General features: G+C 37.5%; 1 protein-coding gene across 1 annotated transcript in view; it reads right to left on the reverse strand.

The window, feature by feature from the left end:
• Positions 1–8,335: 8,335 nt before the first annotated feature.
• LOC148952992 (deoxycytidylate deaminase) overlaps positions 8,336–12,594 on the reverse strand; it is a 131,543-nt gene continuing 127,284 nt past the window's right edge. Inside the window, exon 6 of the mRNA XM_089087492.1 lies at positions 8,336–8,615. Coding sequence (XP_088943618.1) covers positions 8,468–8,615 — 148 coding nt within the window. The 3' untranslated portion in view covers positions 8,336–8,467. The remainder of the gene's footprint in view (positions 8,616–12,594) is intronic.

Here is a 12,594-nt window from a genome sequence, read left to right on the forward strand (position 1 = left end):
TGTGCATTATTTGACGTGTGTGAGTGTATTTGTTTTTGTGTGTGTGTTAGTGTTTTTGAGTGTGTGTAAGTTTTTGTGTTTGTGTTAGTTTTTGTGTACATGTAAGTTTTTGTGTGCATGTAAGTTTTTTCGTGTGGGTGTAAGTTTTTGCGTGTGGGTGTAAGTTTTTGTGTGTGTGTGTGTGTGTGTAAGTTTGTGTGTGTATTTGATTTTGTGTGTGTAAGTTTTTACTTGTGTGTGTGTGTAATTTTTCGTGTGTGTGTGTGTGTGTGTGTGTGTAATTTTTTTTGTGAAGAAAACTAGCTCAGAAAAGACAAAAATAGCAAACCACTCATCTCAATCATAGGTTTCAGTCAACACACACCTATGAAAGGCTAATAAATCCAGACCAGAAAAGTTAAAAATAGCAAACTACATAATCCAAATCATATGTTTCTGAAATGACACACCTATGAAAGGCTAAGAAATCTATCTCAGAAAAGTCAAAAATAGCAAACTAGTCATCCCAAATCCTATGTTACAGACAACAAACACCAACGAAAGAATAAGAAATCTAGCTCAGAAAAGTCAAAATTAGCAATCCATCCATCCCCAATCATATGTTTCAGACGACACACACCGATGAAATACTAAGAAATCTATCTTAGAAAAGAACGATATAGTAATTTACATATCCCAAATCAGAGGTTTCAGACACCATACACCTATGAACTTCTAAGAAACCTAGCTCAGAAAAGTCAAAAATAGCAAACTAGTCATCCCAAACTATAGGTTTCAGATAACAAACACCTATGAAAGGCTAAGAAATTCAGCTCAGAAAAGTCAAAAGTAGCAATCCACCCATCCCAAATCATAGGTTTCAGACAACACACACCTATGAAAGACTAAGAAATCCAACTCAGAAAAGACCAAAATAGTAATTTACATATCCCAAATCATAAGTTTCAGACAGCATTCACCTACGAAATACTAAGAAACCTTAGCTTAGAAAAGTCTGAAATAGCCAACTACTCATCCCAAACTCGAAGTTTCAGACAACAAACATCTATGAGTGACTAAGAATCCTAGCTCTGAAAAGTCCAAAAAGCAAACTATACCTCCCAAATCATAGTTTTCTGAAAGGACACACCTATGAAAGGCTAAGAAATCTAGCTCAGAAAAGTCAAAAATAGCAAATTAACCATCCCAAATCATAGGTTTCAGTCAACACACACCAACGAATGGCTAAGAAATCCTGCTCAGAAAAGTCAAAATATAGCAACCCACTCACCCCAAATCATAGGTTTCAGACACCACACACCTATGAAAGACTAAGAAATCCGGGTATGAAAGGTCAAAAATAGCAAATTACATATCCCAAATCATAGGTTTCAGACAACACTCACCTATGAACGGCTAAGAAACCTAGCTCATAAAAGTCAAAAATAGCAAACTAGTCATCCCAAACTATAGGTTTCAGACAACAAACACCTATGAAAGGCTAAGAAATCCAGCTAAGAAAAGTCAAAAGTAGCAATCAACACAAACCAAATCATAGTTTTCAGACAACACACACCTATGAAAGACTAAGAAATCAAGCTCAGAAAAGTCAAAAATAGCAAACTACATATCCCAAATCATAGGTTTCAGTCAACACACACCAATGAAAGACTATGAAACCTAGCTCAGAAAAGTCAAAATAGCAAACTACTCATCCCAAACTATTGGTTTCAGACAACATTCACCTACGAAATACTAGAAAAACTTAGCTCAGAAAAGCCTGAAATAGCAAACTACACATCCCAAATCATAATGTTCTGACAACACATACCTATGAAAGGCTAAGAAACCTAGCTCAGAAAAGTCGAAAATAGCAAATTACACATCCCAAATCATAGGTTTCAGACACCACACGCCTATGAAAGACTAAGAAATCCAACTCTGAAAACCCCAAAATAGTAATTTACATATCCCAAACTATAGGTTTCAGACAGCATTCACCTACGAAATACTAAGAAAGCTTAGCTCAGAAAAGTCTGAAATAGCCAATTACTCATCCCAAACTCGAAGTTTCAGACAACAAACACCTATGAGTGACTAAGAATCCTAGCTCTGAAAAGTCCAAAAGCAAACTACACCTCCCAAATCATAGGCTTCAGTCAACACACACCTACGAATGGCTAAGAAATCCAGCTCAGAAAAGTCAAAAATAGAAAATTAACCATACCAAATCATAGGTTTCAGTCAACACACACCAACGAATGGCTAAGAAATCCATCTCAGAAATTTCAGAAAATAGCAACCCACACATCCTAAATCATAGGTTTCAGACACCACACACCTACGAAAGACTAAGAAATCCGGTTATGAAAAGTCTGAAATAGCAAATTACATATCCCAAATCCTAGGTTTCAGACAACACTCACCTATGAACGGCTAAGAAACCTAGCTCAGAAAGGTCAAATATAGCAAACTAGTCATCCCAAACTATAGCTTTCAGACAACAAACACCTATGAAAGGCTCTGAAGTCAAGCTCAGAAAAGTCAAAAGTACCACACAACCCATCCAAAATCCTAGGTTTCAGACCACACACACCTCTGAAAGACTAAGAAATCCAGCTCAGACAAGTCAAACATAGCAAACTACATATCCCAAATCATCGGTTTCAGTCAACATACACCAAAGAAAGACTAAGAAACCTAGCTCAGAAAAGTCAAAAATAGCACACTACACATCCCGAACTCTTAGTTTCAGACACAAATAACCTATGAAATACTATGAAAACTTAGCTCAGAAAAGTCTTAAGTAGCAAACTACACATCCCAAATCATAGGTTTCAGACGACACACATCAACGAAAGACGGGTGCACGGGGGGGGGGGGGGGCCCAGGGAGGCCCGTGGGGGGGCGGGAGGGCCAGTTGGGGCCCGGGGGGGCGTTGGGGCCCAGGGAGGGCCCGTGGGGGTGCGGCGGGGCATGGGGGGCGCGGGGCCGGGCCTTTGGGGGTCCGTTGGTCCTTTGGGAGCTCGATGGGCCTTTGGGGGCCCGGGGGTGTCCTTTGGGGGTCTGGGTGGGCCTTTGGGGGCGCCGGTGGTCCTTTGGGAGCTTGGGGGGCCTTTGTGGCACAGGGAGGGCCTTTGGGTGCCTGGGGGACATTTGGGGACCGGTGGAGGGCCTTTGGGACCCGTTGGTCCTTTGGGGGCACGATGGGCCGTTGGGGGGGGGGGCCCGAGGCTTTCCGGTGAGGGTCGGCGGCGAGCGTGTGGTGGGGTGGGGCGCGATGGGCCCGTGGGCGACCATTCGGGCCGGTGTAGGGCCGTTGGGACCCCGTCGGTCCTGTGGGAGCTCGATGGTCCTTTGGGGGGCCCGGGGAGGGCCTTTGGGGGACTGGGTGGGCCTTTGGGGGCACCGGTGGCTCTTTGGGAGCCCGGGGGACCATTGAGGACCGGGGGAGGGCCTCTGTGGTCCGGGGGGCCGTGGGGGGGGCCGGGGGCCCTGTGAGGACCAGAGGAGGGCCTTTGAGGGTCTGAGAAGGGCGTTTGGGGGGCTGGGGCTCTTTGGGAGCTTGGGGGACCTTTGAGTACCGGGGGCTTCCTTCGGGGTTGGGGTGGGGCATTGGAACCTTTTGGGGTTGGGGTAGGGGACCTCACAACACTGTTCAAATGGAACTTGTGTATTATAACGACCACAGAGTTTCACCCTCAAATTCTCTTCTAAAACCTTTCTTAAAATCTTTTTTCAAATGGCTCAAACTGTTTCGCCAAAATAATCCCATAAAATGGATAAAACGGTTTCACCCAAATAATCCATAAACGTAATTTCAGCGTGTTCCTTTTGTTTGGCATCTCTATGCTAACGCATTTCAAATTTCTAGGAAACCCTTTCCTACGTTATTCTCTTCATCTCATAAATTTTCCTAGCTAAACTATTAGGGTTTCGTTAGAATATCAATTTATCTCTCCGACTTAAAGCTCCGTGAAGCCGTATTTAAAAATAGAATTTCTATCTCTTTAGACTCCCGCATAATTCCAAGATAACATGTGATGTCAATTATGATTCCTGACACTAAAGATCAATGAAGCCCTATTTAAAAATAAAATATTAATTTTTCTCTCTGTCCTAAAGAATGTTTATCCCTCAGACCTAAGATTAAAGAAGCCTTAATGTTTCTTAATTCTCCCCTTCGTGAATCAATAATTTCCCCTAGCGATTATGTAAATCAAGTTCACAGGTGCTATTTCTCAGGTTAAGCTAACCAAACAACAATGAAGCCATGTTTGTTTCTTAATTCCCCCTTCCTCAGACCTAAGATTAAAGAAGCCTTAATGTTTCCTAATTCTCCCCTTCGTGAATCAATAATTTCCCCTAGCGATTATCTAAATCAAGTTCACAGGTGCTATGCTCGTGAATCAATAATTCCCCCATCGATTATGTAAATCACCCCTCATGTCATTCGCACGTGACCAAACAACAACAACACCAGATCGATTGACCTTGACACACCCACATAAGACTCTATCGATAATCCTAGAATAAATTATGTCCCGTCATCCCCACGCCCGTGAATCAATAATTCCCCCATCGATTATGTAAATCACCCCTCATGTCATTCGCACGTGGCCAAACAACAACAGATCGATTGACCTTGACACACACACTTTAGACTCGATCGATAATCCTTGAATAAATTATGTACCGTCATCCCCACGCTCGTGAATCAATAATTCCCCCATCGATTATGTAAATCATCCCTCATGTCATTCGCACGTGGCCAAACAACAACAGATCGATTGACCTTGACACACCCACATTAGACTCGATCGATAATCCTTGAATAAATTATGTCCCGTCATCCCCACGCTCGTGAATCAATAATTCTCCCATCGATTATGTAAATCATCCCTCATGTCATTCGCACGTGGCCAAACAACAACAGATCGATTGACCTTGACACACACACATTAGACTCGATCGATAATCCTTGAATAAATTATGTCCCGTCAGCATTAAACTAAATTGTAGGTGGCAGCAGGGGTGCGTGACACGAGTCAATAAGGCCCTTCTACTAGCAGAGCCATACTGAACTCAAGATCAGTAGAAATAAATTTTATGATAATCCAAACTCAAAACGACCAGAAACGACTGTTAAAATATAAATAAAACCCAAAATGAACAGAAATTACAAAAAATCGAAGATAGCAAACATAAAAATAGCAGGTTCTAATGCAGACAAATCTTCAAACGATTAAAAATTAAAGAATATTCAACTCAAACTAAAAAAAAAAATAAAAAATACAAACGAGAGTTTGGCCAATGCCCCCGTCCCTCTTCCCTTACCTAAAATTTATAAAATTTATCGTGTCAGATTTAAAATTTTAGATTTAAAATCTAAAATTTATCGTATTATTTGCTCTTTACTGAAAACGAATTACATTACAAATATTGCCTTTTGTATTTACAACATTGAAAAATGAAAATTATAGTAAAATAAAATCCTGAATTGCTGAGTTTCCAGAAATTAATTTCAGTAGGCCTGTATATTAAACGCTCAGTTTACTTTCATTAGTTATCTCCAGTCATCTTGATTATTATAGTGATTTATCTTTTATTTGTCGTCGATGTTTTAAAAAACAAAAGCCCACAGTTCAAGATATATAATTTTTAATGAAACACAAATGGCACAATAGGCTTTAGACTTTTAAAGTTAAGGGACGGAGACAGGGGCAGTAGCCAAACTTTTGTTTGTGACAATTTTGTTTGTTTCAAAGTTGACTTGAATATTCAATTAAGTCTTTATCCATTTTAAGATTTATCTTTATTAGTAGGCTATCTGTTATCGTTATGTTTGCTATGATAGTTTTTCTTTTTTATTTCTGTTTGTCTAGGGTTTCATTTATTCTTTAATAGTAATTTCCCGTCGTTTCGAGTTTTCTTTGAAAAACACGTTTTTCAGAAAACTTTTTTTTAATTAATAAAAGTAAAAGAAAGGTTTATTTCCGACTCGAACTGAGAATGAATCCAGCCCCGGTTGTTTTCAAAGAAATTATTATCGGTGTATATTTAGCTTTTGCTGTTGAATCTGCCGCGTCATAGAGCATATATATTCTTCCCTAATTAAATTTTTTTTTTTAAAGGCTTTGAAAAAGATGTCAAGTCCTTCAAAGAAAAGTAAAAACCTATATTAAAACCAAGACGATCAGAGATAATGTCAAGTAATAAATGAGACCCAAAACGAAGAAAAATCTAAATGATTAATTACGTCAAACATGTAGATAAGAAATACTACTCTAGACCACTAAGTGAATCCTAAAATGGACTAAATTAAAATGAATTTACCACCCAAAACAAACCTAAAATGAAGGTTTCATTTGACGTAGCATCAGCAAAAATCATACACACCCAAAAGCAAAAACATCTCAAGGCTTATAAATGAAAGTGGTGCTACTCCTTCCCTTCACTCCAAAATGTCTCTAAATCAAGGATATACGCAAGGAGGAGGGAGGGCTAGGAGCCAGCCCTTCTGAAATCCTAAATTTATTCTTTTATTAATGACTCACCCCTAGAAATACATGCGTACAAGCATGGTCTAAATTGCTTAAAGGCCATCTGTATTTCCTTAAAAACGATATGTATTCTTAGCAGAGGGGTTTTAATTGTTAAAACATAAAAAATAACAACTAAAGAAAAAAGGTAAAGACAATAATTGGTATTAGTGAAAAGGACCAAGGTAAATTGACTTATAAAAAAAAAGTCAGCCAATGCCGCTGACTATTAAATGAAAAAACAAACAAGTTTGAAACCTAAAACAAAGAGAAATTAATCATACATGATTAAGGGGGCTGCCCCCTTGAGGAGGTGGGCTGCCCCTCCTCCTCCCTCGCACTTTACGTTGAAGTCTTAGATTTCTTTAAAAATGTATTTCATTCAAACTCAACGACCATTGTGTTTGACAGTCTTCTTAAAGAATTGACCAAAAGTGAAGCTTTAGCGTAAAGAGCGAAAGTTAAGGAAGGGATAGCCCCCTCATAATTATACGGAGTACTTTCTGTTCGTTTAAAATTTTAATATTACTCCTTACTTTCAGTTGAAAAAGCTTGTTTTTAAAAAAATTTAATTTCTGAACTTTTTTTAAATAATGCCGAGAAACCCGACTTCCTGTGTAATATTTCTCCTGAAAAATTCCCTCCAAAAAATCTCCTCCCCATGGAAAATACTTTGTGTGGAAAATCCCCCCGCGGGAAATTCCCTCTCCCCCTGCCCAAAAAAAGTCCGTATATTTCCCAATAATAAATATTATGTGCGAACAATGGGCGAATTGCGCAACTTACAACCCTTTCCCCAGGGACTAAGGAGGGTCATATCATCACCAAAGGTATACTTATTGGACCATTCATTTATGTTGAATCGAATGGCTGTTTCAAATTCCGATCGGATCTCTTTGGGGGGAAATGGGCACGGGAGGGAGGTTTGCTAATTATCCTCAAATCTTTTCGGTCAATTAAAAAAGACACTCGAACTTTTGATTTTCGTGTGACTGAGCTCCCTCCCAATCTTCTAGGACCCTTTGTTCCGCTGAAGGTTACACGCTCAGGCTCAAATAAATGGTGGTCGTTGTTTAAAGAAACATGATAAAAAAAACAGCTATTAGTCACAAAATATTCATTTAACTGCAAGGACAATTCACTTAAAAATAAATATTTTAGTAGAAAATTATTGACTTGTAATTATGAAAAGTATGCTCGATGGCTAAAATGTGAGGCTTCGAAGCCAACAGGACTGTGTTTTACGTTTCTAACATCATCCAAGTGCTACCTGACCGTGTACCCCATTGATTAAGTGAAGCAGTATTGTCCTATGATTGTCTAGCTAGACTTCCAAGCAACCAGCTAAATCTAGAACTAGAATTCCAGAGTCTATTTCAGTTCTAAGTCTAGAACTGTCTAGGATTGCAAACACCAATCAGGAACCTTCCTCTGTCATCATTCTCTATCATTTGGAATTTTGCAAAGCGTTCAGTTTGTTATTGGAGGAGCGCTCACAATTATATCTGGCTAGACTTCAATGAGAGTTTTACTAACCAGATCTTCTATAACCGTTTTTATCAGTTGCGATTGAAAGAGCCTTTATATAAATGTTTGGTTTCTATGCCAAGGTATATGTCTTGACAAAGCTCCCTTTCCCACGTAAAATTTAGTATTTGGTGAATTCACATAAGGGCCAAACATCCAGCTAAGACTAGAGCTACTTCTATGATTATAAATTTTACCAATCAGGAGCCTTTGTCAACCATCGTCTGAATCCTTTGTAATTGGCAAAGCGTTCATTTTTGATTCTGATCGTATGATTCTGCTCTTAGTCTGATTTTAGTAAAATACTGATTACTGTATTTATCGTATCAAGAGTAATACAATAAAAGCCAAAATGAAAGTACAACCAATTGTCAAAGTTCATTAAAACTTAAAAAACAGTAAAATATAAATATTCAATTTCACTTAGCACAGTCTTCTAAAGTGAGATTCTCAAGTCCATCAGCAGATCTTGCTTCGTCTGTTTTCTGACCGATATCCTGGTTGGGATAATTCCAATCGATTGCTTCAAAGTCTATTATAATTTTCTTTTGGCGAGGAACAAATTTCCTGAAATGAAATTAAGATATAACTTGAAGAATTATTATTTAAGAGAAATGACCACGCGGGGAAAACTGATTCTGACCGATTGAAAAAAAGGATTGAAAAATACTGAACAGAAATTATTGCTAACAATTTAGTAACAGAAAATAAAAGGAATCCAAAGGCTTTAGACATCTTTCTTCCCTCTGAGTCTAGTCAAATTCTTATTCAAGCAGTCGGGTAAGACATTTCTTCTTAGAAAGACAGCAGTATAACCTAGTTTGTGATGGAAGCAAGTGGCTGGAAGTTTCAATAAAAGCAGCAAAAGCCTTATACTGGATCGAAACCGGCTCAGACGAATTTTACAACCATACACATAGCAGGATATATCAAACCTTCATTAATAGATAAACGAGAAGGAAATAAACACATCGCCATGATTGTTGACTGTTTTTTTTTCTTTTCTTTCTTGAAATTCGTAATGAATACTTTGAACTCATCTCTTACGGAAGCAATAGAGTATCTTACCGTCAATCGTTAAAAAAAAAAAAAAATCCGAGCTTCCTTTCGGTTTTGCACCTCCGATGAAACTTCTGACAATTTCCTCTCTTCTTCTTCTTTTCTTCTTGTTTCGATTAGTACGGTGACGCTTTCGCACAATCTCATCACTGGGATCAAATTCTGAGCCCGGCGCTTCGTTGCAAGTTTTGTATAGCAGAACAGGTTTCCGATTCTATTATATTCTCCTTCTTCTTCTTCTTGTTTGGGTTAGTATAGATGTACTTTTGCATGATCTCATCGCCGGGATCAAGTTCCGAACCCTGCACTTTTTTACAAGTTCTCTGTTGCAGAGAAAGCTTGTTGACTAGCGTCACTATCGGAAGCACTACTTTCTCTTAAATTGAAAAAAATGGTGAGCAAATTTTAGACACTGGACGTATAAAAGCTTGTTGACTAGCGTCACTATCGGATGCACGTCTTTCTCTCAAAATTGAAAACAATGGTGAGCAAAGTTTAGACGCCGGACGTATAAAAGCTTGTTGACTAGCGTCACTATCGGAAGCACGTCTTTCTCTCAAAATTGAAAACGATGACAAGCAAATTTTAGAAGCCAGACGTACAAAAGCTTGTTGACAAGCGTCCCTATCGAGAACACTGCTTTCTCTTAATATTGAAAACGATGTTAAGCAAGTTTTAGAAGCCGCAAGTTTCTCACCATGACACGCTTGTGATTTTACGTAATGTAGTGTGATTTGATGAATATTTCATGAACTTAATGAGTAGTGTTATAACCTTGTATCCAAACCTTGCAAATCCAAAAGCATATCATTTTTAAAATCTAGAAAAGTATTAGATAAACCAACAACGTCAGGTAGCCCATCAGAAACAATCTGTTTTAGATGGTCAATTGAAGAACAAAGACCCTGAACTTTGAACTGGAGCACTGAAAAATATCCATCCCGTTTGACAGCCTGCCTTACATTAGAAACATATTTAATCGTTACTGCGTGGTTCATCTTGGTCAAATCACTATTGACATGTCCGATAGAATTATTAATTATGCTTACAACATCTAACGGGTTATTTTCAAGCTAAAAAAGTCGTCCTTCCACTGGGGGCGGTCCTAATTTGCCCGTAAAAAAATGACAAATTTTTTTAGATATGGCATTAAATCATAAAATATACATGCAAAAAAAAAAAAAAAAAAAAAAAAAAAAAAAAAAAAAAAAACCATATCTAAGCACAATACGCGAATGATCGAATCTTTCGTATCATTGATTGACCAGGTGATTTGGCCAAAATTTGCCCGCGGTCAGTCCATACATTAAATTTACCAAAGCAATTTCTTGCCGCATTTAAAACTTCACGACGCTTTTTTGTTAGTGATTCTGACAAAAATATTCCACTTTTGCGCTAGTTTAGTCTTTGCTTTGAAAACAACTTGAGCTAATTCAACATTTTTGAAGCGTATTAGCACTGGAGAAACTTTAGATTGATCGTTAGAGTCATTCAAACTAAATCGATAAGCATTTACAATATTATTGACTTCAAAACCAGTACATCGACCCAATATTTTGGGCAAGTTTAACCCTTAAATGATCAATGTGATTACGAAAAGACAACAAAAACTCTTTAATAACGATATGACTGAACCCTACAAATTTTATTCTCACTGAAGCTCCTGACAAGAAATCAATTGAGTGGCGCGTTTTTGAACGGCCAAAAACCATAAATTTAGTTTTAGTAAAATTTGGTACTAGATTATTAGAAGCAAACCATCCATTAACTGAAGTAACAGTTACAATCAAATTTTTAATTAATGTAGTTGAATCACTCGCTTGAACAAATATAGCTGTGTCATCTGCAAATAGAATAGTAAGACTAATATTCCTCAGCAAACTTTGCGGAATATCGTTAGTGTAAATCGAAAATAATAACGGATCTAATACTGAACCTCGAGGGACGCCAATATCATTAAGATTTTTTAAATTAGAGAGTTTTCCATCAACATCTACCGCAATACTACGTCCAAATAGGTATGATTTTACTAGGTCTAATCCTATCCCTCTTATGCCTGCATTTTCCCTTTTGTCAGAGTGCTTTAATGTGTCAAATGCTTTCTTAATATCGTAGAAAACAGTAGTCACATGGAAATCATTATCTAAAGTCTAAACAATTATTTAATTCTAATAAAATAGCTGCAACTGCATGTTGTGTCGAATGGTTTACCCTAAATCCAACTGGTATTTAGTAAAAACAAATTTCTTATCCAAATTCTTAGAAATCCTTTCTTTTAGAATTTTCTCAAACACTTTAGATAAAAGCAATAAAATTGCAATGAGACGAAAATTATTTGCATCAGATTTATCACCTTTTTTATGTAACGGAATTACCAAACAACAAAAAAATTACGAAGAACAATGGGGAAATGTTTTTGCAAGACAGTGGAGATAATTTGAATGAATATTTCGGCCCTATGACCAAGGGCCGTCCTCAGCAAGACAAAAATATATGAAAGAAAAAAGACTCACAACAACATGCGACCAATAAAACCAAAAATTTAAAATTTTTCAAAGCAGTCCCAGCATCCTTACTTCAGCGAAGTTCAACCAGGACTGATAAAAAAGTAAGGTGAAACAAGGCGATTCAATGAGATGAAAGAAAAATAAATTAAAAACACGTTCTTATTGCTAATCCAGCCTTTTTGGCAGCTAACCTCAAAAGTCTTTTTGTGACCGGTTCTGTGTTAATGTCTATCGGTTTTTTTAAATATTTTGTAGGATAATTTTTAATTAAATTTGTGCATAGAGCATTTAGTGTACAACTCCCCAAGTCCCTATTCTAGGAAATATCATTATTCATCTAAAGTCTGATTTCAATTGATTCTCGGACTACCTGTTTAATGCCTAGGTCGTTGGTAATAAGAGTGAATTCATCACAAAGTATATTATGGCTAAGATTTTCAAAAATAAGGCTCCCTAATTCTTCGTCGCTATTAACGGAATTACCCGGGCAATTTTCCATCTACTAGGAAAATACCTGAACTGATATATAAATTAAAAATAGGTATAAGTGGTTCAAAAATAACTCTAACAATATTTTTTAACAACTTTATTAATATTCCATCGTATTCCACTGAATTACAACTTGTTATATTTTTAATAACTTTATAGAATTCTGTAAAAATAACTGGGGCTAGAAATATACTCGTAACTTCAGAGGGAGGGACATAATGTTTATGCATCCTGCGAGAAGAAAAATATATTTCTGCAGAAACGACAGATTGTCCAACGCCGATAAAATAATCACTAAACATATTAGCAACAGCTTGTGGTCCTCTAACGTCTTCACTGTTTATGTCATATAATACCTGGGGATGCGACAACTGTTTATTTCATACAATTTTATCCTTGATCAAATCCCTAGTTTTCCGGGGAGAATCATAACTATGAGATGAATCTTCATAATAGTGCAGCAGTCGAACAACGTTGGGGTCCCTCAAGGA

The sequence above is a fragment of the Artemia sp. Qi Xiang Cuo genome, chromosome 4, assembly GCF_049724085.1.
Source record: "Artemia sp. Qi Xiang Cuo chromosome 4, ASM4972408v1, whole genome shotgun sequence".
In the NCBI taxonomy this organism is placed as follows: domain Eukaryota; kingdom Metazoa; phylum Arthropoda; class Branchiopoda; order Anostraca; family Artemiidae; genus Artemia; species Artemia sp. Qi Xiang Cuo.